The sequence below is a fragment of the Vulpes lagopus genome, chromosome 3 (genome assembly GCF_018345385.1).
Source record: "Vulpes lagopus strain Blue_001 chromosome 3, ASM1834538v1, whole genome shotgun sequence".
NCBI lineage: Eukaryota > Metazoa > Chordata > Mammalia > Carnivora > Canidae > Vulpes > Vulpes lagopus.
Window position 1 is genome coordinate 152,845,618 of NC_054826.1, and position 25,725 is coordinate 152,871,342.

General features: G+C 37.5%; 1 protein-coding gene across 1 annotated transcript in view; it reads left to right on the forward strand.

The window, feature by feature from the left end:
* TTLL7 (tubulin tyrosine ligase like 7) overlaps positions 1 to 25,725 on the forward strand; it is a 140,214-nt gene that overhangs the window by 94,367 nt on the left and 20,122 nt on the right. Inside the window, exons 18-19 of the mRNA XM_041749648.1 lie at positions 223 to 303; positions 14,991 to 15,151. Coding sequence (XP_041605582.1) covers positions 223 to 303; positions 14,991 to 15,151 — 242 coding nt within the window. The remainder of the gene's footprint in view (positions 1 to 222; positions 304 to 14,990; positions 15,152 to 25,725) is intronic.

Genomic DNA, 25,725 nt, shown 5'->3' on the forward strand with positions numbered 1-25,725 from the left:
ATTTCAGGTCTCCAGGATCACATCAGGAGCCAAAGGCAGGTGCTAAACCTCTCAGCCACTCGGGGATCCCCATGAGAGTACACATTCTTTGTTGCAAGTAATATTATAGTACCTCTGTTTCACAAATTAATTAGTAAAATTGACTTCAACCCATTCATTTACTTTTTGTTACTTCTGTGGAAAATTTTAGATTAATTTCTTAATGTTTCTTCCCCAAAACAGATCATTGATAACTGGAAGTATCACAAAACAAAAGTGGCTTCATATTGGCTCATAAAATTGGACTCTGTAAAACAACGAAAAGTGAGTAATGCCAAAAATAGGTTTGCCCTTTGGTGTTATATATTAAGACCATTAAACTGTATTCATAATTAAACTATGTACATGTTCATTTGTTTACTCGTTTCTTCACCAAATATTTATTACATGGCTACTGTCTTTCAGGTACTGTCCTAGGTTCTGAGGATAAAAAATGAATTTAAGAAAAGCCCTGTGGTCTCATAGAGCTTATAGTTTAGTTGAGGTGTTTGATAATAAACAATATGTAATAGAATGTGGGCTAGTTTTAAGTATCATGAAGAAAAATAAATGTGGCTGAAAAATAGAGAGAAGGTTACCTTAGAGCAGAGACCTAAATAAAATAGTACTATGCAGATAACCGCAGCTAGAATGTGTCAGGTGGAGGGGAAGAGCTTCTGCCCTAAGGTAGAAGCTAGATTGATGTGTCCATGAAGGCGCAGAAAGCATCATTTCATTTCATTGTTTATAGGATAGTTGACTTGTGCTGGTCAAGAGTGAGTGAAGTGGTGGGAAACACTGAAGTTAGATGCATGAGCAGGGGTCAGATCACACCTCATAGGTTCTAGGAAGACTGTGGCTTTTATTCCAAGTGATGGAAAGTCACTGGAAAATTTTGAGCAGAAGAATTACAGAGTCTGGTTTATAATTTAAAAGGATCATGAGAGCTGCTGTGTAGAGAATAGAACTGGGGTAGAGGGAATGTAGCAAAATAGAAGTAGAGACCAACTAGAAGGTTTTTGGAATGATAGAGCAAGAGCTACTGGTTGCTTAGTTAAGGTGGTAACTGAATGGGCAGATGCTGGGGAAGAGCAGGGGTTTCCTCCTATTACTACCATTGTTTCTTCATACTTTTTTTTTTAAAGGTTTTTATTTATTTATTCATAGAGACACAGAGAGAGAGAGGCACAGACACACACAGACAGAGGGAGAAGCAAGCTCCATGCAGAGAGCCGGATGTGGGACTCGATCCTGGGTCTCCAGGATCACGCCCTGGGCTGCAGGCGTGCGCTAAACCGCTGCGCCACTGGGGCTGGCCTTTTCTTCTTACTTTGATTTTGGTTTTGGACATGCTGAGGCTGATATATTGATTAGAGATCCAACTGAAAGTATTGAGTGTGTATTTGTATATATAGTTTTTTTATTTCAGAGCTAAGGTTGTGTATGGGAGATACAAAACTTAAGAATCAACCAGGATATTTAAACTGGCAGGACCAGATGCGATTACCTAGAGAGCGAGTGTGGTTAGAAAAGAAAAGAGTTTCAAGAACTGAGCCCTGGGCCACTTCCACATGTAGAAACCAGAGAAGTGTGTGTGTGTGTGTTTTGAAGGAAGAAGATTAACTTAAGGGGACCGAGGAGTAGTCAGTGAGGTGTGAAAAACCATGAGAACTGGGTGTCCCTGAAACCAAGTAAAGGAATTATTTTAAGGACAGAATGATCAGCGGAGTCGGCTGTGGCTGATAGGGGCAGGAAGACCTGACTGCAGTTTTTGGCAATGTGGAAGTTAATAGTGACCTGATCATAACAAGTCAGGAGGATAGTAGGGAGTAAAACTTGAGTGGAGTTAGTTTCAAGGGATAAAAGGCACAGAGGAAAAAAATACAGCTAGCATAGCCTTTTCCAAGGAGTTGTGCTGTAGAGAGGAAAGGGAAATATGGTAGCTGGAGAGCCATGGGGGTTAATGACAAGGTTTGTTTGTTTGTTTTTTTAAAGATGAAGATATTTGCAGTTGTTTGTGTGCTGATGAAAATGATCTAGAAGACAGGAATGGCACAGGCAAGAGAGGTGATAGAAAATCCTTGTGTAAGTAAGCTGGGGGCAGTTTGTCCTAACCAGGAGCATTTATTCTAATAGGACAGAAGGCAGAGTCTAGCATCCTGCAGGGAAGATGTAAAGGTTTTCTTCTGATGGGGAGGGGCTTTTAGAGGTTTAAGGAGACAGTAAAAGGTATGTGATTGTTATCTTGCACAGTAGGAGACGGGAATGGCCAGCAGCCTGAGCAGCCCATCAAATGCATTGCAACATAATTTTGGGGGAGTTATACTATTTTAGTAGTTTTAATGAAGTTGTATTCCTTCAGGAATACAAACTATCATTTCCTCTTTTAATATTTCTTTTTTGTTAATAAGCTGAAAGTTGACACTGTTCGGATGATGACTTTTTTATGTACTTTCATCTGGGTGAACTGAACTCACAATCTTGCATTAACACATTCAACAACTAATTACTTGGTTTCTATGGCATGCCAAATACTGGGCTGCCATTGAGGACGGTATAGCAAAGCTGATCCAGAGGTAAACTGAAAACATATTATAAGCCCCAAATAAATGTTTGCTAAGTTACTGACTGTAGCCTTGATTGATCAAAATAAGGACTTTTTATTAGAATCAGAACCCTAAATTTTCTCAGGTCCATGTACTTTTTGTAATGGAAGACTGTAGGTAAGTTGCTAATTAAAATGAAATAGTCCAGAAGAAGATTAAAGTATTTATAAGACATAATACATGATAAATAGGATGTTTTAAAGCAGTGGAGAAAAGGTAATTTCCCCCACCCCAATAATACTAAAGCAATTGGCTACCTATCTGTAAGAAAATTGGGTTGGAGTCTTATCTCTCACCATTTGCAAAAATCAATACGAGATAGATTATAAATATGAGATAGATTATAGCTTAATATGTAAAAAAAGAAAATATTAAAAGTTTAAAAAGATATGTTTATAATCTCAGAATGGGAGAACCACTTCTTAAGAAAAACCTCAAACCCAGAAGTCTTAAAGCAAATATTGACAGATTTGATTACATGAAAACTTTAAAACAAATAACAGAAGCCTTGAGGAGAAGGGGGCAGGAGTATGGAGGAAGACAGAAATTTGTGGTACATAAAACACAAAGTTGACGCCAACAAACCAAAACCTCCTACAAATCAACCAGCAAGAGACAAGCTATCCTATAAATATTAATAAATAAAATGGCAAAGTACATAAAAAGGCCATGAAAAGACAATTTATGTGTCTTCAAATGCCCAATTAACATGTAAATAGATCCTTGGCTTCACTAATGATGAAGGAAAAGCAAGTAAAAACCATCATATTGACAAAAATTAATAAGACAGATAATATCAGTGATGGAAATAGTCTGGATAAAAGAGCTTTTGCTCTACTATTAGAGGGAGAATACATTGCTACAACTCTTTAAAAAGGTGATTTGCGGTATCTATTAAAATTACAAATGTTCATAACCTTATGACTCAGCAAAATTACTTACAGCATTTTATCATACCCAGTAATTGTCTGAGTAAATGAAAGATAGACATACGTGAGCATTCACTTCAATGGTATTTATGAGAGCAAAACATGTGAAGAAACTTAAATGTCTTATCAATAGATTTATGGTTCAATAAATTATAGCACACCCACACTACTCAGTTGCATTAAATTGAATCCTATGCTGCATTCATAGTTCTTAACCTGAGAGATAGCACAGGATTATGACTTGCAACATAGGAAACTAACGTACATTAGTAAAATGAGCCAAACTTTACTAATCGTGAGTGAAGGATACGATCAGTAAGCAGTCATCTGGAGCCCACGAGCCCGTCAGCTCTCAGGTGTTCCTTTTCAAATGTCCAGAGACATTCTGGGTTCAAAGTAATAAATGCCAACTATGTGTGGATCACCTTAATACAGAGGGAGCCTTCTGGATTTGGGTGGCCTTCATTTCATTTTCCTTCTCCATTACTCACCCACGTAGTCTTTGTGACTAACTTGCATTCCCTAGCCAGCTGAAATAAAAAGGTTGTCTGATAGACCATGGATGTTGTCTGATAGAACTCTCTGCAAAGATGGCAATATTCTGTATTTGTGATGTCCAGCACAGTGATCACTGGGCACATGTGGCCACTGATTGAGCATTTGAAATGTGGCTATTGTGACTGGGGAACTAAATTTTTACTTTTAATTAATTTAAATTTAAACAGCCACATGTGTCTAGTGGGGACTGTAGTTGACAGTGTGGAGCTAGGCAGACCAGGGCAGCCTTCTAAATATGTTCTTAGATAATAACTTTCTCAGTTATCTTCCTGCTGAGAAATAACATTAAAGGGTTTGCAAGAATGTCCAGTAAGGTCATCATTGCCTTGGGCATCATTGCCATGGGCATCTCAAAGAAATAATGCCTCTCTCAATTTTTTTTCCTTCTATATGCCATCCAAAAAGGCTATCAAGATAGTAAATTAAAAAAACATGTCATGTTGTGCAATAATATGTATTAGCCCATTTTAAATGATAGATGTATATGTACTATTTTAAAATTTTTTCATTAAAAATTTTTACAAACTAGGTACCAAGTTGTTAAGATGATGTTTTTCTAGAGGGTAGGTAGGCTCCCTGAGCCAAGGGAATGAAAGTGGTGACGTTTGGTGTTGTTTTTCTCTTTGTTTTTGTATGTTTCTCTATATTTTTTTTCAAGGTAAAACAGTCTTTTTTAAAATGGCAGAATGATAGGGAGACACAGGCATTCCTGTGAAGCCTGTCTGGATTCCTCCCCAATCAGATGTTAGCTTTCTCTGTTGTAGATCCTCGTGGCACTTTGTACTCAGTTGTACTTACGGTCTGCCTTGAGAGGTTTTGGTACTAATTTTTTTCCACTTCTCTAAAAGCCAGGGGTTTGTCTTACTTTGTAGTTACCTGTAGGAGGATTTCTTTTTATTAAGTTGACTCAATTCTAGACTCTTTTATGAACTCTGTCAATGGGGGGCTAGCTTCATTCTGCTTCCTTTATTCTTCACTAGTAATGTGTGTGTACTTGAACAGCAACAACAAATTAAGACACTGTCATTCTGTTTTCCTACATGTGATTAGAGAAGGTCTGACAAACATTGTACGGGATAATCAAATGATGTGTGTGAATAGTAGTAATATTTGTGAATTAGAAGAAACTATTTAATACTTTAGGATTGTTATGCTCAATTTGGTTTATAAATTTTGAGTAAGATTAAATGATTGCTTATAAATTTACTTGCAAGTACTCTTGGCAGTATATCTATTTCTCCTCTGCTGATTTACTCTAAGAATATTTGGAGTGGGTTATGTTTGTGTAATCCTCTCCTCCACATCTCCAGGTTTATCATACACTGTTATGTTACAGGAGTGGAAGCACCGATGTGCGGAGGCATGGTTTGTAGTACAACTTGTGTATCTAGTTACCCTTTCTTTGAGCCCTTTTATTGCTCCTTCCATTTTAGCATAAACCAAAATTACTATATGTCTTCTGTCCTTGTAAAAAGTAGTAAGATCTCCCATCTTCAATACAAAGCTTGTTAAAGTCCCACAGTTTACAATACCCAAGCAATTATAGTAATACTTATACATAGGTAATTTAGTTCTATTTTTGGCAGACGAATTTGTAGCTTGAATTTTGACTCTTGGAGCAATAAGGGCTGATCTTAATTAGAGCAAGTGTATCCTGCCCAGTTGCCCATTGTCACAGAGGCCCTGAGAGTTGGCTCAGAGATGGTAGGCCTGGGCTACGATGAGAATGGGAAAGCCCAGGATTTATACATGTGCAACTTATTTGTGGCAGTTTTCTTACTATGGTTATGATCACCGAGTTTCCTTTTCTTTCCCCAGCCATTTTGTTCTTTAAAACCCTTTATCCAAAACAGACCCTTATTCTCAGATGCATAGTAGAAGGTGGAATGCTCCCAGCAAAAGAAACAGAAGGCAGCTTTCAGCAGCATTCTTAGTGTGATGGCATTCTGGCCCTTACTGCAAGGGTCATTGAAGAGCTCTTACCCATGCGTAATTATTTGAATAATAAGGAAATGAATTTTTGGAAAACTTTTCCTTTTTGTAAAATTAACCCTGCCAAGTTTCTAGGTTCTTTCACCCATGATCATAAAAAGAAGCATAACAAATACACACATCATGAATGCACATCATCAGGCCAGCCAGGGGCAGAGGTCTTGAGTTCTAACATAAACAAAGAATTTTTAATTGGGATATATATATATATATATATATATATATATATATATATATATATTTAACATTCTGTTCATTTAATCAGTAGCATTACAATTAATTAAGTGAAATACTTAAAATTTAGCTCAGACAAGATAAGTATAAAGATATATATTGTTTTTCTGTTTTTTAAAAATATTTTATTTATTCATGAGAGACACAGAGAGACACACAGGCAGAGGGAGAAGCAGGCTCCATGCGGAAGCCCCATGTAGGACTCAATCCCAAGACTCCAGGATCACGCCCTGGGCCGAAGGCAGGCGCCAAACCGCTGAGCCACCCAGGCATCCCTAAAGATATATATTGTGAAAATAATCATTGAGACAAAGTTAAATATGTTTTGTCTGATTTCTCTCTCTATATATAAACATTTTTTACTCTACCTCTTCCCAATCTTTTTATTTCAGATGAAATCAGAGGTAAAGTGGGATCAGAGAATGATTGACTGAAAGATTTTTTTCTTGAAATATGAGTGCCAATATAATAATGAGTTGAAAAGTGCATTGAAAAAAAATTTAAAGCTTTATATGTTGATAAGGAGCACTATTAGTGGAAAGAGGTACTGGACCTGTAGTCACATGGATTTGGTGTCATTACTATCTCATCCCTTTACTTGGGGCAAGTAACTTCTCAGAACTTCTTTGAGATTTGTAACATTAAGTAGTGGGGGGGGGGGTTGTGAAGAAGTGACACATTATATATGGGAGGGTGCTCAGGCATGGGAAGGGTAAAATGCAGGCTGATTTCTTTCCTACTAAGGAGCCTCCTGCCAGGCTTTTTTCTCATACATACATGTCTCTGGTAAAGTAGAATTTATAAATTAGGCACAGTAAGAGATTAACAACTAATAATGAAATAGAGCAATGATAACATATGATAATAAAAGTTTTGAAAATATGGCCTCTCTCTCTCTTAAAATATCCTATTGTACTGTACTCACCCTTTTTCTTGTGATGATGTGAGATGATTAAATGCCCATATGATGAGATGAAGTGAAGTGAGTAATGCAGTGTTAGACAACTGTTGACCTTCTGGCAATAGGTCAGAAAGAGAATCATCTACTTCCCAACAGTGGTTGACCGCAGGTAACTGAAACTGTGGGAGGTGAATCCACAGATAAGGGGAGGCTACTGTACTGAATGTACTTCTACATTCATATGCAGAATTATTTTAAGTAGGATATGTAGAAATGGGATATAAAAATTGTTGGGTTGTAATATTGTAACCATTTATTTGACTGTTTGAAACCTGTCCTATTGCTTTATAAAGCCAAAAGCTGCATCCAGGTTTTTGAGAAACCTAGAATGTGGGTCAGCTGTGGAATGTAGAATTATATATTATAAAAAGTTACCTATTTAGAAGGCCCAAGACTTAACTAATTTTCATCTAGATGTGGATTAATCAGATCTATCCTTCTTTTGTCTGGGATGATAATAATCACTGGAAGGCTGTGTCAGTTCTGTTGCCTGGGGAGCAGACATAGGACAGAATTAGAAGTGAAAGAGATTTATAAGAGAAAACACCCAAGACAGATAAAAGAGAGAGAGAGTTCAAGTAGATAAGAAGAGCCTTCAAACTGCAATTTGGGTCTGCCGGTGGTGAAGGGAGGGCAGGAGGGCTGGGGAGGAAGAACCTCAGACTTGTGAAGTTCTAAGAGAGCCTCATCGGGCTGATAGGGAGCCAGAACAAAGATAGCTGTTAGAGGGATCGTGCTAGGTGGGAATAACCCCTCTCTGGTATCCCATCCATGCTCAATGCCTTGGTTGGGAGCAGAGGAGAGCATGAAGTTGATTGTTGCAGTGGATCCTGAATGGGGAGGCTGTCAGTTAGCTGCAGTCTTGGAAGCAGGTTGAGTCTAATGGCATGCCACAAAGGCTGTGTGTGATACGATTTAACTTGACAGGCATTTATCGGTTGCTGTTTGGTACTAGAACTAAGCTAAGCACATTGGGGATTTTGAGAGTTGTTCATTCGTTCATTTAGTTATTTGCTCACTCTAACATGCATGCATTCAGTGACACTAATTGAGGGACTACCATGTCCCACACACTATGCTAGGTGTGGAATGTGTAAAACTCTCATTAAAATCTCTTAATTCCATTTATAGACCATTGTTGAAATATCTCACTTTTTCTGTTCCAGGATCCAAGCATTTTCTGGTTGCTCATTAAAATGTTATAAAACTCTAAGATTAGAACCCACACACACAAACTCTTTCACATGCCTTATTTCAAATTTTCCTTAATGGATGTAAACTTCAAAGGTCAAGGATGAGGGAATTAGATACTGAAAAGAATCCTCACCAGGTGAAAATGGAAATAGCTAATCCTATTTAATATCATGTTGTGGTAACTCCACACTTGCATAATGTAGTTTTCTGCCAAGAATGTAGCTGCTTTATATAATTTATAAGGAATATATGTGAAGTATGAAAATACTGCAGTGTTGGTGGGCTGTGAAGAATGCCAAATTTTCTGAAAAGCTTATTCTCTGATGTGATATCTAGGCATAACCCAAGATTGGAGGATGAAGAGAAATTCATAGTGATGTAAAGCTTATGCTATATTTGCATTTATTTGGGGGTTCTAAGAGATCTTTGTTTATCAAGTGTTTCTTCTCTAAATAGCAATTTCTTTTTAATACCTACTCTAGTTGCTTCTACATACATTTTGATGTTATTATTTTCTGTCTCTTTTTCATTTGGGCTGACATAGATGCTGCACAGAGCTGTTCGTTTTGCATCAGCAAAAATGCCTTTACCCTATAGCCATGGCTGCTGCATGCATCATTAGTACAGCATGTAGTGATTTTAATGTTATTTCTAAACCGCCCTCACCTCATGCCATTATTTTAATTTAGAACCAACTGTTCAGCCATATGGAGCAGTTTGTCATTCAACATCTGTATATTCTTGCAAAATATGAATTTGTGTACTTTATGCTTTCAAACATGCTATATTTCATATGGGAAAGACAACTCTTTTCATTTTATTAATGTTTTCATTGACCGAATCTCCCATTTATTTTTCCCTCGGAGAGCTTAATGTTGGCTCAGGATGCTTTTAAAAGTCACAGTGTCAGGAAATGGATACTTGTATTCTATAACTTACCCTCACTTGAGTCCACAGATAAACCTGAAGGGCACTGTGCTGACCATTTTTTTTTTGTGTTTCACAAATTATTCATCTTCCATCCATTTTGTTCTAACCCCAAAGCACCTGGATATCCAAAAGAGCATTACAAACGAACTGGCATTAATTTACCTCTTTCCAATCTGGTTCTTTACCTGTCTGTTCTCTGCCTTACTAAAATTATTCAGTGGATGTTTTGCTAAAGATACAGTCCCTGTCTCCCCATCTATAGCCTTCTATAGCCCCATGTATAGCCTTTTTTTTTAAAGATTTTATTTATTTATTCATGAGAGAGAGAGAGAGAGAGAGAGGCAGAGACACAGGCAGAGGGAGAAGCAGGCTCCATGCAGGGAGCCTGATGTGGGACACAATCCCGGGACCCCAGGATCACACCCTGGACCAAAGGCAGGCGCTAAACCGTTGAGCCACCGGGGCTGCCCTGTATAGCCTTTTAAGCAGATAAGACCCTTTGCCATGGCCCTGATGGAGGGGGTGCCTGGGCAGTCTTTTTTTAAAATGATTTTATTTATTTATTCATGAGAGACACACAGAGAGAGTCAGAGACACAGGCAGAGGAAGAAGCAGGCTCCATGCAGAGAGCCCCATGTGGGACTCCATCCCGGGTCTCCAGGATCAGGCCCTGGGCCGAAGGTGGCGCTAAACCACGGAGCCACCCAGACTGCCCGGCAGTCTTGCTTATACACAGTGATCCCATCCATTTTCCCAAGTATTACTTGAGTAGAGGCAAATCTGAATCTAAGAAGTGACAATTTGATTCTTTTCTAGGGTTTGCTATTGACACTTGGACAGGTCAAATTAATTTGGAGGCAGTGTTGGGTAGTGCTTAGGAGCATAGATCTGTCTACATAGCTGTGTAATCTATTTACTAGCTGTGTAATCTTGGCAAAGATACTTATCTGCTCCATGCTTGAGTTTTCCCATCCATAAAATGAGATCCAGAAATGTCCTCAAAACCTAAAAATTTTCATAACCACTAGGCAGCAAAACCTAACCTACCTGAATTCTTTTGGTGACAGCGACCTGACAGGAATTTATGTGTTATTTCTGTCTTGTCTCTTGGTTTGAATAGTCACATATTTTCCTGCAGAAATAGTAATGTGTGTGATTGTGGAATATAGCCTCAAGATTTTTTGAAACGAACTGTAGACCAATTTGTATCTACCTTATGTTTTTGTTCTGAGGGTTAAATGGATTGCTATATATAAAAGTATTTAGAATAGTCCCTGGTCCACAGGGAGGTCTATAGGACGCCCTCAGTAAGTGTTAGCTCTGATTTTTACCTCGTTTGCATAGGTTTCACCTTGCTGTAAGGAACAGTTTCACTAAGATAAAACACCTGCTGAGTGCTAGACCTGTCTTGAGCCTTGGGTACATAAGTTTTTTATGGGCATAATGCCTTCCTTTATGTAGATAACAGTCTATATTAAACAGGAAATTAAAATAAAGGAAGCTAATTATTAATAGGGGAAAAACAAAGGATGAAGGGATCATAGGTCAATGGCAGGTAAAGGTCACCGTGAGTAGGTTCACCAGGTGAATAGGTAGAAGACTGTCCCAAGCAGAGGAAAGAGTGTATGTGAATGCTCAGAGTGGAGATGAGGGATTCAGGTTCTTGTGGCCCTTGGTTTGCATGCCCTCATGCCCTCCTAATTATAGTTCTTTCTAACTCATTCCTTTCCTCAAGGCCAGGGCGCTTGCCTCCTTTAAAATTGAAGGCAAAGAGCAGCAAAGGACAATGTGTGCTTCCCGTGAGCTGCTCAGGAAAGAAGGGGCAAGTTTCTGGGTGGCCTAGACCATGCTAGTCTCACGATTCTGGGAAATCACTAAGGTAGAAATGCTGTTGCGTTACAAGAGGCCTAGGATATTTTGTTCATCTCTTCATGTTGGAGGAAACCTTAGGAGTAGAGCAGAAGCATTCTCCACCTCTAACACCCTGGCCACTTTCAGAAGTTGCTTTTAGTCATGTGTGGGCTAGAATATTAGACCGTCATGTTTTGAAAATTCCCTTTAAACTAAGAATAAAACATGTGCAGAATAGTGGCCAAGAGAGTCCCTACTAAGGAATGTACCTAGTACGGTGCTTGGTATAGAGCAGGCAGGCGATGCCTGTTAGTTGCCCTTCTCTTTTGTTCTTGCTCATCATAAGCATTTTTCCACAAACTGTATTCAAAAAAATAAATAACCTATCATCTCAAAAGCTGTAAAGTTGAATAATTATTTAATAATAGAATATGAAAGAGGCACCTGGGTGGCTCTGTCGACTGAGTGGAAGACTCTTTGATTTTGGCTCAAGAAGGGGGCCAGTGGCACAATGGATAACACATCTGACTATGATTTTGGCTCAGGTCACGATCGCAGGATCATGTGTGGGGCTTTGCATCCGGGGGGGGGGGGGGAGTGCTTTTCACCTCCCTGTTCCTCTCCCTTCTCCAAATTAAGAAATCTTTAAAAAAAATAGTAGAATATGAAAATAATGTTAACATGGCTACTTTTTACCTTTTCTCTACATTTTAACTTTTGGCCTATTATTATTCATTATACATAGAAGGTAGAAATGAAAATTGAGAAATGACTTAAATTTATCATTTACTGCTAGTGTGGATTCTTCTATCACATCAGTCATGAGTACTGCTTTCTACTTGAAAAAACAGAGTTAAACTAATAGATTAAATGAAAATTGTAAAAAATAAAAGGTACGAATTCATGTCTAATAGACCTAACAGCATTATTATGAATAATTCATATTAGAGTTAAAAAAAGTGTCCTGTTAATGCTTAAGCATTTGTTATCTGTAGTAACAAGCCTTTCCAGGATAATTTTTTTCCCAAGTGGCTTTATTACAGATTGCAGTTTCTCTCCTTATTCTCTGCCTCCTCATCTGACAGGCCCCTGACCTGCAGTGGGAGTTGCTGTACTGTTCCCACTTCAGGATGAAGGAAGCAGGAACAGGAGGGGAAGGCCTGAGGCTACTCACACCATTCATCATGAGAAGCTGGAGCTGACATTCTTCTCTAAATAGAATGTTATTTTGAAAATTTTTTACTGAATTGGTTTTAAACAGATGTTTATTCTACATTTACCTCTTCAGAGGATAACTAGTATCACTTTTTAAAAGATGGCTGTTTTAAAGACAGACGAATTAAATTCTTCTTTTTATCTGCTTCCAAGTCTCTATATATTTGTGCCAATTGAGAGAAATTCTATCTTCCTTCAGCCTTTATAGTTGCAAGCTTCTTTCCCTTCTCACCACTCACTCACATATTTACAGGCAGTTCCTTCAATGAGATACATAAAATAAAAAGTAAAAACCTGGGGCACCTCACTGGCTCAGTTGGTAGAGCATGCAACTCTCAGGGTTGTGAGTTGGGCCCCACGTTGGATGTAGAGATTGCTTTAAAAAAAACAAAAATTGAAAAAAAAATTTAAAAAAGTAAAAATCTACTTTCGTGTATTGAAATTTGAATAACTATATTTGTTGGTGCTTACTTTTTTTTTTTTAAAGAGTTTTCACTGGGGGACACCTGGGTGGCTCAGTGGTTGAGCGTCTGCCTTCAGCCCAGGGCGTGATCCTGGAGTTCGGGATCAAGTCCCACATCGGGCTCCCTGCTTCTCTCACTGCCAGCATCTCTGCCTCTCTCTCTGTGTGTCTCTCAAATAAATAAATAAATAAATAAATAAATAAATAAATAAAAATAAACTTTAAAAAAGATTTCATTGGAAATACCTACATAAGTGTTAAATACATGTGAATTGAACGAAATCACTTTTTGGGTTTATAATTTTTTTAAAAAACCTCTAGGATTTCAGTTGTTTTGAATTAGTTTAATCATAGTCCTTATTTCATGGTACTCTCTCATTATTGGTATGTCTTTGGCCTGCTCTTATTTAGTGTTTTTAAGGTTAATTTTACCATATGTGACCCCCAACACCCAAAACAAAAGCTATATTCCTGGCAATGATCTATTATTATCTAATCAAATGACTCTCCTCCATCCCCCTGGTCATCCTTTCCATGTCTCAAGTAGCCATTTTCTTGAATTCAGGGTTCACCAGTTCCTTTCTTTCTTTATAAATTATTATGTCTGTGTTTATTCCCCACATGTATTTTTAATATTTAGTTGTTTTTACTTCTCTTAAAAGAGTTTCATACTGTATATAATTTCAGGTTTTCATTTTTAGAAATTTACTATTATATTACTAAGGTGTTCTGTGTTTTGTGTGTTGCTGTATTTCATTCATTTTGGTTACTATGTAATAGTTCAAGGGAATGAGTGTACCAGTTGATTTTTTCACTTTCCCACTGAAGGACAACTAGGTTGTTTCCAGGTGTAATTGTGAACAGCTGTTAGAACATTCTTATACATGCCTCTTGTTTTTAACCCCTGAGAGAGTTTCTCTTAGCAATAATATTGCTAGGTTATAAGGTATATGAATTTTTAACTTTAGGAGGTAATGCCAAGCTATTTTTGAGTGACTTTACCATTTGGGACTCCCACTAATAATGTCTAGGAGACCTTGCATATCCCTAGCTCTCTAGCACTTGGTATTGTTAGACTTTGAATTTTTGTCAGTTAAATGGCATAAAATGATATCTTATCATAGTTTTAATATTTATTTTTATGTGTATTGGGCAAACATTTTCACTTTTGTGAAATTCCAGTTTTATATATTTTTGTCTGTTTTTTTTCTAAGTTGTTGGTGTTTGTGTCAACAATTTGTCAGATGTTCATTATGTATTTCTGATATTAATCTTTTGTTGGAGATACATGGTTTTTTTATTTTTATTTTTTTCTAAATTTATTTATTCATGAGAGACACAGAGAGAGAGAGAGAGAGAGAGAGAGAGGCAGACACATAGGCAGAGGGAGAAGCAGGCTCCATGCAGAGAGCCTCATGTGGGACTCAATCTGGAGATTCCAGGATCAGACCCTGAGCCAAAGGCAGATGCTTAACCACTGAGTTTTTTCCCATTTTTTAATTTGATCTTTTATTTTCCTTATTAAGGTATCTTTTGGTGTCTAGAAGTTCTTAATTTCAGTATAATCAATCTATTAATAATGTTTTATGGTTCATACTTTTTTGTGACTTAAAATAATCTTTTTCTAACCTAAGGACTAAAAGATATTCACCGGTACTTTTCACTAAGATATTTAATGTTTTATTTTTTAAACTTAAGGCCCCAATCCCTCTGCAGTTGATTTTTGTTAATTGAGTGAAGGAGAATTCAACTTTATTTTCTAAATAAAACTCATTATTTTTTTTGGTCTCCATTTACTAATTTAACTTAAATTTAAATTTTCAACTTAATCTCTTCTTACTCCAATGGTCTAACTTACTACCTATGTCATACATCAGAGTTTCATAAATGCTTGGACCTATATCTGGGGATTTTTACTGTGTGCTATTATTCAGTGAATGAGTATGTGTATGTATCTTTGATTTACATATATTCATCTTTGAATTTCAGACACACACTTATAGACCTAGATCTTGAAATAACTTTGGTTTTTCCACTAGGTTTTGGACATAGTAAAAACAAGTATTCGAACAATTCTTCCACGCATCTGGAAGGTACCTGATGCTGAGGAAGTAAGTTTATATCGAATTTTCAACCGGGTTTTTAATCGCTTACTCTGGAGTCATGGCCAAGGACTGTGGAACTGTTTCTGTGATTCAGGGTAAGTTCTACGTTACTTCTTATTATTGTTACTTTTAACATTTTATTATTTGGTTATATAGAAGCCCAATAAAATGGTTCAGTTTCTGTAATGATCTGTTAAAATAAGGATTTCTTTACTGCATATAGTTTTTTTTTAATTTGGCTATAATTTATAGCAGTTAAACTGATTTAGATGAGATAATGAATATGAACACAATATCTGACTAATTTGTATTCAGTGGAGAGAAGGTTGTGTTTGATTGAATTTAACTTTTAAAAATTCAATTAATTAACCCATACTGTATTATTAGTTTTAGAGGTGGAGTTCAGTGATTTATCAGTTGCCTATAATACACAGTGCTCTTTGCATCAAGTGCTCTCCTTGATGCCCATTACCCAGATACTCCATCCCACTATCCCCTCCCTCCAGCAACCTTCAGTGTCTTATTTTATTTTTCCCTCCCTTCCCCTATGATACTCTGTTTTGTGTGTTAAATTCCACATATGAGTGAAATCATAAGATATTTTTCTCTCTCTGATTGACTTACTTCATTTAGCATAATACTCTATAGTTCCATCCATGTCATTGCAAATGGCAAGATTTCATTTTCTCTGATGGCTGAATAGTATTTCATTATATATATATTATGTGTATATACACACACATATACCACATCTTTATTCATTCATCTGTTGATGAACACCTGGGCTCTTTCCATAGTTTGGCTATTGTGGACATTGCTGTTTTATTTATATAATATGGTGCAAGTGCCCCTTCGGATCACTGCATTTCTATTCTATCTTTTGGGTAAATATCTAGTAGTGCAATTGCTGAGTCATAGAATAGCTCTTTCTGAGGAACCTCCATACTGTTTTTCATAGTGGCTGTACCAGCTTCCCACCAGCAGTATAAAAGGGTTCCTGTTTCTCCATATCCTCACCAACATCTTTTGTTTCCTGACCTGTTAGTTGTAGCCATCCTGACTTGTGTGAGGTGGTATCTCATTGTGATTTTGATTTGTTATCTACTGATGCTGAGTGATATGGAACATTTTTTCAGCTGTCTGTTGACCATCTATATGTCTTCTTTGGAGAAATGTCTGTTCGGGTCTTCTGCCACTTTCTTGAATGGATTTTTCTGTGGATGTTGAGTTTGATAAGTTTGTTATAGATTTTAGATACTAGCCCTTCATCTGATAAGACATTTGCAAATATCCTCTCCCATTCAGTCAGTTGTCTTTTGGTTTTGTCAACTGTTTCCTTTGCTCTGCAAAAGCTTTTTTATCTTGATGAAGTCCCAATAGTTCATTTTTGCCTTTGTTCCCCTTGCCTTTGGAGATGTGTCTTGCAAAGAAGTTGCTGTCGCTCAAAGAGATTGCTGCTGTGTTCTCCTTTAGTCTTGTCTCATGTTTAGGTCTTTCATCCATTTTTAGTTTATTTTTGTGTGTGGTGTAATAACATCACCCAGCTTCACTCTTTTGCATGTGGCTGTCCAATTTTCCCAACATCATTTGTTAAAGAATCTGCCTTTTTTTCCAATGGATATTCTTCCCTGCTTTGTTGAAGAACAAACTCTATGGTCTATAGTTGACCATAGAGTTGAGGGTCCATTTCTGGGTTCTTTGTTCTGTTCCATTGATCTATTTTGTCTGTTTGTGTGTGTGTGTGTGTGTGTGTGTGTGTGTGTGCCAATACCATACTGTCTTGATGATCACAGCTTTGTAATATAACTTGAAATCTGGAATTGTGATGACACCAGTTTTGGGTTTCTTTTTCAACATTCCTTTAGCTGTGGGGGTCTTTTCTGTTCCATACAAATTTTAGGATTATTTGTTTCAGCTCTGTGAAAAATATTGATGGTATTTTGATAGGGATTGCATTGAATGTATAGATTGCTCTGGGTAGCATAGACATTTTAACAATATTTGTTCTTCCATTTCATGATCATGGAACATTTTTCCATTTCTTTGGGTCCTCCTCAATTTCTTTCATAAGTATTTTATAATTTTCAGAGTACAGATCCTTTATCTCTTTGGTTAGGTTTATTCCTAGGTATCTTACGGATTTTGATGCAGTTGTAAATGGGATCAATTCCTTAATTTCTCTTCTGTCTCATTGTTAGTATATAGAAATGCAACTTATTTCTGTACTTTGATTTTATATCCTGCCACTTTGCCGAATTCCTGTTCTAGAAATTTTGGGGTTGGAGTCTTTCGGATTTTCCCCATAGAGTATTGTGTCATCTGCAAAAAGTGAGACTTTGACTTCTTCCTTGCCGATTTCGTTGCCTTTATTTCTTTTTTGTTGTCTGATTGCTGAGTCTAGGAATCCTAGTACTATGTTTAACAACAGTAGTGAGAATGGACATCCCTGTCATGTTCCTGACCTTAGGGAAAAAGCTCACTATGTTTCCCCTATTTGCAATGGAGAAAAAGCCATTCACAGATGGCTTTTATGATATTGAGGTATGTTCCCTCTATTCCTACCCTGCGGAGAATTTTAATCAAGTAGGATGCTGTATTGTGTCACACGTTTTTCCTGTATCTATTGAGAGGGTCATATGGTTCTTATCCTTTCTTTTATTAATGTGGTGTATCACATTTATTGATATGTGGATATTAAACCATCCTTGCAGCCCAGGAATAAATCCCACTTGGTTGTGGTGAATAATCCTTTTAATATACTGTTGGATCCTATTGACTAGTATTGAGAATTTTGGCATCCATGTTCATCAGGGATGTTGGTCTGTAATTCTCCTTTTTGGTGGAGTCTTTGTCTGGTTGGGGATCAAGGTATTGCTGGACTTATAGAATGAGTTTGGAAGTTTTCCTTCCACTTCTGTTTTTTTTGAAACAGCTTCAGAAGAATAGCTATTAATTCTTCTTTAAATGTTTGGTATAATTCTCCTGGAAAGCCATCTGGCCCTGGACTCTTGTTTGTTGAGAGATTTTTGATTGCTGCTTCAATTTCCTTGGTGGTTATGAGTCTGTTCAGGTTTTCTATTTCTTCCTGATTCAATTTTGGTAGTTTATATGGTTCTAGCAATGCATCCTTTCTTCCAGATTGCCTAATTTGTTGGCGTATAGTTGCTCATAATATGTTCTTATAATTGTCTGTATTTCTTCAGTGATGGTTGTTATCTCTCCTCTTTCATTTGTGATTTTATTTTATTTTATTTTATTTATTTATTTTTTCATTTGTGATTTTATTAATTTGGGCCCTTTCTCTTCTCTTTTTGATAAGTCTGGCTAGGGATTTATTGGTCTTATTAATTCTTTCAAAGAACTGGTTCCTGGTTTTGTTCATCTATTCTACTATTCTTTTAGTTTCTATTTGATTGATTTCTGCTCTAATATTTATTATTTCTCTTCTCCTATTGGGTTTAGGCTTTATTTGCCGTTCTTTTTCCAGTTCCTTTAGGTGTAAGGTTAGTTTGTATATTTGAGACAGGCCTGTATTGCTATGTTCTTCCCTCTTAGGACAGCCTTTGCTACATCCCAAAGTTTCTGAACTGTTTTGTTTTCATTTTCATTTGCTTCCATGAATTTTTTAAATTCTTCTTTAATTTCCTGGTTGACCCATTCATTCTTTAGTAGGATGCTTTTTAACCTCCATGTATTTGTGTTCCTTTCAAATTTTCTCTTGTGATTGGGTTCAAGTTTTAAAGCATGTGGTCTGAGAATAGGCAGGGAATAATCCCAGTCTTTTGGTACTGATTGAGACCTGATTTGTGACCCAGTATGTGACCTATTCTGGAGAATGTATGTTCCATATGCACTTGAGAAGAATGTATATCCTATTGCTTTAGGATGAAATGCTTTGATGTATCTGTGAAGTCCATTTGATCCAGTGTGTCCTTCAAAGCACTTTTTCTTTATTGACTTTCTGCTTAGATGACCTGTCCACTGTTGTGAATGGGTGTTAAAGTCCCCTACTATTATTGTATTATTATCATCAATGTGTTTCTTTAACTTGTTATTAGTTGGTTTATATAATTGACTGCTTCCAAGTTAGGGGCATGAATATTTACAATTGTTAGATTTTCTTGTTGGATATACAATAAGATTATGATATAATTTTAAATTATGTTATAGTGTCCTTCTTCATCTCTTATTACAGTCTTTGGTTTAAAATTTAATTTTTCTAATATAAAAATTGCCACCCCAGCTTTCTTTCAATGTCCATTAACATGATAAATGGTTCTCCACCCCTTCACTTTCAATCTGAGGTGTCTTTGTGTCTAAAATGAGTCTCTTATAGACAGCATATCGATGGGTCTTGTTCTTCTTCTTTTTTAAAATCCAGTCTGATATTCTGTATCTTTTGATTGGAGCATTTAGTTCATTTCCATTCAGAGTAATTACTGAAAGACATGAATTTAGTGCCATTGTATTACCTATGAAGTCACTGTTTCTGTATGTTGTCTCTGTTCGTTTCTGGTCTTTGTTACTCTTGGGCTCTCTTTTTGCTCAAAGGATTCCCTTTAGTATTTCTTGCAGGGCTGGTTTAATGATCACAAATTCTTTTAGTTTCTGTTTGTCCTGGAAGCTCTTTATCTCTCCTAACATTCTGAATGACAGCCTTGCCAGATAAAGTATTCGTGGCTGCATATTTTTCTTATATAGCACCTTGAATATATCATATTAGTTCTTTCTGGCCTGCCTAGTCTCTGTGGACAGGTCTGCTGCTGGCCTTATGTTTCCTAGATTAAGGACTTCTTGTCTGGAGTTACTTTCAAGATTTTCTCTTTATTTCTAAAATATGCAAGCTTCACTATTAGATGTTGGGGTGTTGACCTATTTTTATTGATTTTGATGGGGATTCTCTGTGCCTCCTGGACTTAAATGCTTGCTTATTTCCTTCCTCAAATTAGGGAAGTTCTCAGTTAGAATTTGTTCAAATCTACTCAAATAAACCTGCTCCCCCTTTCTTCCTCTTCTGGCATCCCTATAATTCAAATATTATTATGTTTTATGGCATCATTGGTCTCTCAAAGTCTCTCCTCATGATCAAGTAGTTGTTTTTCTCTTTTTCTCAGCTTTGTTACTTTCCATCATTTTGTCTTTTAAATCACTGACCCTCTCTTCTACCTCATTTTACCCTAGCAGTTAGAGCCTCTGTTTTTTACTGCAATCTCAGTAATAGCATTTTTTTTTTCAGCCTTATTGGTTTTTGGTTCTTTTATTTCTGCAGTAAGGGATTCTGTAGTGGCTTTTATGCTTTTTTTCAAGGTCAGCTAATATCTTTATAATCATTGCTTTGAATTCTAGTTCTGACATCTTACTTATATCCATATTGATCAAATCTATGGCAGACTACTACCACTGGGTAGAATTGACATTTTAACAATATTTCTTTTCTGTGAAATTTCTTTCACTGTGAATTTCTCAATCTAGTCAATTTGTCCAGAAAAGAAAGGAGGAAAGAGAAAGAAAAGAAAAGAAAGAAAAGAAAAGAAAAGAAAAGAAAAGAAAAGAAAAGAAAAGAAAACCCAGCAAAATCAACTATAATAATATCAATAACAATAATATCTTCAGGGAGTGATTCTGGTTTATATTGTGTACACTCTGCTGTTGTGTTTTGACTGCTCTTTTCCCACTGGTCCTTTCTCTACATAATTCCTCCTTACTTGTAGTGGCAAATGTTTGTTCCTCTAAGTAGGTATGCTTTGATTTTGTTTGTGAAGTTAAGCTGGAAGCTGAGCTTTCTTTAATCAGTAGACTTGGTAGATGTGGGGGTTTGTGTTGGTCTTCTGAGGGAGAAGCCTTCTTTTTTTTTAAGATTTTATTTATTTATTCATGAGAGACACAGAGAGAGAGGCAGAGATACAGGCAGAGGGAGAAGCAGCATCCCCACAGGGAGCCTGATGTGGGACTCGATCCCAGATCCTGGAATCACACCCTGAGCAGAAGGCAGACGCTCAACTGCTGAGTCACCCAGGCGTCCCAGGGAGAGGCCTTCCATATTGGCTCACAAGCTGACTTGCCCTCTCCTAAAGATGCTCCTGCCAGGTCAGGGGGTTTAGTGTAGGGAGCTCCAGCCTCCACTAGAGGCACTATGTTTCTCTCTGGAGTCAGACTGTGCTGGTGGATGGAAGTGCAGAGGGGTGGTAAAGGAGGCTAAATATGGCCTTCCCTCTCACTCTTGTCCCTGAGGAGTGGATCTCCCAGCAACTGCTACCCAGGAAGCCCTCTTAAAAAGGTGAGCCATCTCCTGTGACTTGGGCCCTTGTCAGTTCCCTGTCCTAACCTGTCTGTACCCAGCTTGTTGGCACACTCAGAACCATAGATTTCTTGTATTTTATCTCTGGCCAGTGGCTGGGATTCAAAACTCCAAGTTTTAAAGGGACTAGAATGTACACGCCCATTCCTGTCCCTTACCGGGAGGCCCAGGGCATGCCCAGCACCATCCTGTCCCCAAAAAGCCATCACACAGTGCACATGCAGAGGCTAGAGTTTATTGTAATACTCAGCAAAAAGCTGGAGCCAGGTTATCAGCCATCTGCACTCGATTCAGTCCTCTACTCCCCTTTGTTCCAGAAAAGCCATCACAGAGGCTTGAATCGATTGTGGCATATAGCAAAAAGCAACAGCCAGGTTATCCACAATCTGCTCCGGTCTTTGCACTCTGCTCCGTCAGTCCCAGAAAAGTGGCCAGTTGGTTCATGCACAGAGGTTTAAGCCTATTGTGGCTCACACTGAAAAGTTAAGAGGTTTTCTCCCTCTGCTCTCCCCTTGACCCTGTGCTGAGCTCTACTCAATGGCTTTCTTTGTCTCTAGACAGGACAAATATGCTCCTCCAAATGCCTTCCAGGATGGGGAGCAGTCTCTCCCTAAGCAACCCAGGGATCCACTCACCATGGCTTATTGTGTGGTTATAATGTAGTTTAGGAATGTAGGTGAGGTTTTGTGGGATGCAGTCCAGAGCTAACGACCAAGGAAGAATTCTTGAGATGTCTTTGGTGAAAAATGGTGGTTTTATTAAAGCCTGGGGACAGGACTCATGGGCAGAAAGAGCTACTATACTGGGATTGTGAAAGGTGGCTGATTATATAGTTGCAGAACGTGAGTTTGTTCTTTGCCCTCAACTAGTCCCTCATCAGTTACAAACCACTGCAATCTTTCCTACCTTCTCCATCTTCCTGACTTTGCTCCACCAATCAGGCTTCCTCCTCTTCTCGGCCACACGGATTCCCAATCTTCCAATATAGGGCTCTGAAACTTGCCTCTGCCAAATTCTCTCCCTGCAACTCTGCAGATTGTTTCCATATTCCTCCAGTCCTCGTCCTAATTGTTCAAAGTAGTTGAAGGTTGATCTAGTTGTATTCAAAAGACAAGACAAGTTCAGGATTCCCCTACTACTCCACCATCTTGGAACTCTTCCCCGCCTTTGCTGCCAGGGTAGTCTTAATTAATGAAAAATCTCAATTACAAATCTATCTTTAAAGTTCTTCTGCTCTTGCTTTCATGTACCAGACTTCCAAAATATGGCTATACTTCTGTTCCTCTCCAATATTTCAGACCTCCCAAAGCTGTTGTGACTCATTGTCACTTTAGCCTTAGGATGTCTAAATCCAAACATTCTGCACCTCCCTTTCATTCAGAAAAAGCTTTTTCTGAACTTCCCTTAATCTCATTGTTAGTCATGCAGGTTTGATCTCAGGGGTATCTGCATTTTCCTTCTCCTTTCCAGTCTTTATTCAGTTTGCTAAATCCTGTAGTTTTTCTGTCACATTCCCACTGTGGCTACTTTAGATTCTTTTTCATTGTTCTTAACAATTATCCAGGACTTACTACTGTGTTAAATACTTTTGGAGGTACAAAGTTGATTTTGACACAGATCCTGCCCTCAAGACTTTTAAAAATGATAATAGCTAAAGCTATACTACTTACTATGTGCCAGGCATTATTCTACATGCTTTATGTATATTGCGTGATTTATCCTCCTAACAACACTTTGAAGCAGGTTCTGTTATTTATCTCCATTTTACAAACAAGGAAACTGAGGCACAGGTAGGCACTAAGGACCTAGTGCAACTGGGATTTGGACTCAGGGAGACTGGCTCCAGAGTTTATGGTCTGAACATGCCACTAGTAGATAAAAATAAGGTATATATAGAAGTAATGACTATAAAAGAGACTTAGAGGGATGCCTGGGTGGCTCAGCAGTTGAGTGTCTGTCTTTGGCTCAGGACATGATCTTAGGGTCCAAGATCGAGTCCCACGTCAGGCTCCTTGTAGGGAGCCTGCTTCTCCCTCTGCCTATGTCTCTGCCTCTCTTTCTCTCAGTGTGTCTCTCATAAATAAATAAATAAAATTTTAAAAAATTAAAAAAAATAAAAGAGACTTAGATAAAGTATTATAGGATTTCTGATAGGAGGAACCTTTTGGTAGAAGGGCTAGGTAAAATTAATAGATTTCTAAACATTTTTGTCTCCAGTTATTTGTTTCCCATATCCATGCTTCTGTCAGAATAATTTCCTAAGATCTGTAGTAATTTCTCTCATTTATCATTAAAGTCTACACTTCTTATCTAGAGACACAACACTTTTTAACATGCTGGTTCTTTCTTATTTCTCTAATCTTCTATCTCATTACACTTTTACTTAAAGTTTGTTCCAGAAAAACAAACTCATTATTTTCCAAATATCTTTGCAGTGTATTCTTTTTTTCCTTCCAGCTTTTGATGTCATTGAGTATCTGACTGGGTGGCCTTCTACAACCCCATCCTTCCAATCCTTTTTGCATTATTTAAATCCAATGTAAAGACACAGACTATAGCCCCCTTTTGGTGAAATCTTAGACTATCACAGTCTGAAATGATCTCCAAATGTCCTCCATTTAAAAACTCTAGTTATCTAATACTGATTCATTCATACTATTTGTAGACTTGTTCTCACCACTACCATTTTCCTTGGTAGCCATTCACCAACAGGAAGAATTTATAAGCTACTCTGTATTGTGGTAAAATCTGAGAGTAATCTTGGCAATAAATTATTTTCTATAGAGACTTAAGTGGAACATTTGAACTATATGGCCCATTAGCTGATGATTCTCTGTAGAAGTTCTCTCAATCTAGACTCATAATTGGAATTTTGTTTCCAATTGATCCATTGATTGTGATCCATTGATCACAATGGATCCATTTGTTGATCCATTGATTGTGATGTGGAAATGTTGGGGTTCAGAGCCGACAGCCAAGAAAAATACTTGAGATGTCTTTGGTGCAAAAAGATGGTTTTATTAAACCAAGGTGGAGGAGACAGGACCCATGGGCAGAAAGGGCTGCCATGTTTGGTACCGTGAGAAGCAGTTAATTTTATACTGTGGAGTTGGGGGAGGTACAGATCAGGAAAGTTTCCAGAAGGATTTGCATATGCTAAAGAAGACTCACAGGATCCTGGAGGCTCACCTTTTGTCAAGCTAAGGTTGTTTTTCCCTCTAGCAAAGCATTAACATTAAGGCAGTTGGGAGTTCCTGGAGGAATGTCAAACTCTGCTTGCCTGAAGTATTTGTCAGTGTCTTGGAGGTTTTAAGGAAATTTAATTTTACCTATATTTCCTTTGTTCCCCACATCAGTAGGAATGCTGTATGTGAATCCTAGCTATTCTTCAGCAGGAAAATCAGTCAGATAGTCTGCTACTGAAATTGGTGCTGGTAGTTTTAAGTCCATGAGATAATCTCCAACTCCAGACCCTAAGGATGCCCATAAAGTGGTTCTTCTTTGCCTCTGGGACTCTTCTTCCCTGAACTATTTTGGTAATATATTCTAATTGATTCAGAATCTTTTCCTCTTGTTCCTTGGATAATACTCCCCTTAAATTTCTCTGGTGGTATCTATTACCACTAGTATTGATAATGAAAGTTAATAGCATTTGACTTACCAAATGCCTGATACTATTTTATATATTAAATATTATTATAACTGCTACTTTGATATTTTAAGTTAATTATTATTATTATTATTATTATGCAGACGAAGAAATTAAAGAATAAAGAGAGCATACAATTTGCCCAAGCTCTTAACTGTGTTTTATTGACTCCCCTCAAAGCAGCATTCCCAGTGGTAGACAAGCTTGCTTGATTGCAATTCCCGTAGTCTTAGCCAAATCCCCAGCTCCATTGCACCTGAGTAGAGCAGGAGTAGCTTAGAGTCCAATTTGACCTCCACTCTACATCCACTTCTTTAAAACCTTGGTGGTTTATAGAGATGAGTTTAACACATTTGTATTTTGTAGCCTTCCAAATGGGTTTCTTAGGTTTCCTCAATTTAATGAAAACACGTAATGAAAACACGTTGTGTGGTTTGATTCCAGTTTGGACCCAAAGTAGTTCTATTAATCCTTTGAATCATGTCCAGTTAATACATCCTTCTTTAACTTTAACTTTTGGCCCAACAGCCTAGTAGTCAAGGTACAAATCTACTCTTAACACGGTTCTAAAGGAATGATTTTAATAAAAAGAACAATTGTCTTTCACGGTTAGGTATAAAATCTTTGAAAAATATAACCCAAATAACTCTGGGCTACCTTGATTCTTGCCTCTGTCTGTTAACACCCCAATAACAAAACAAAATAAATAAACCACTGCCTGG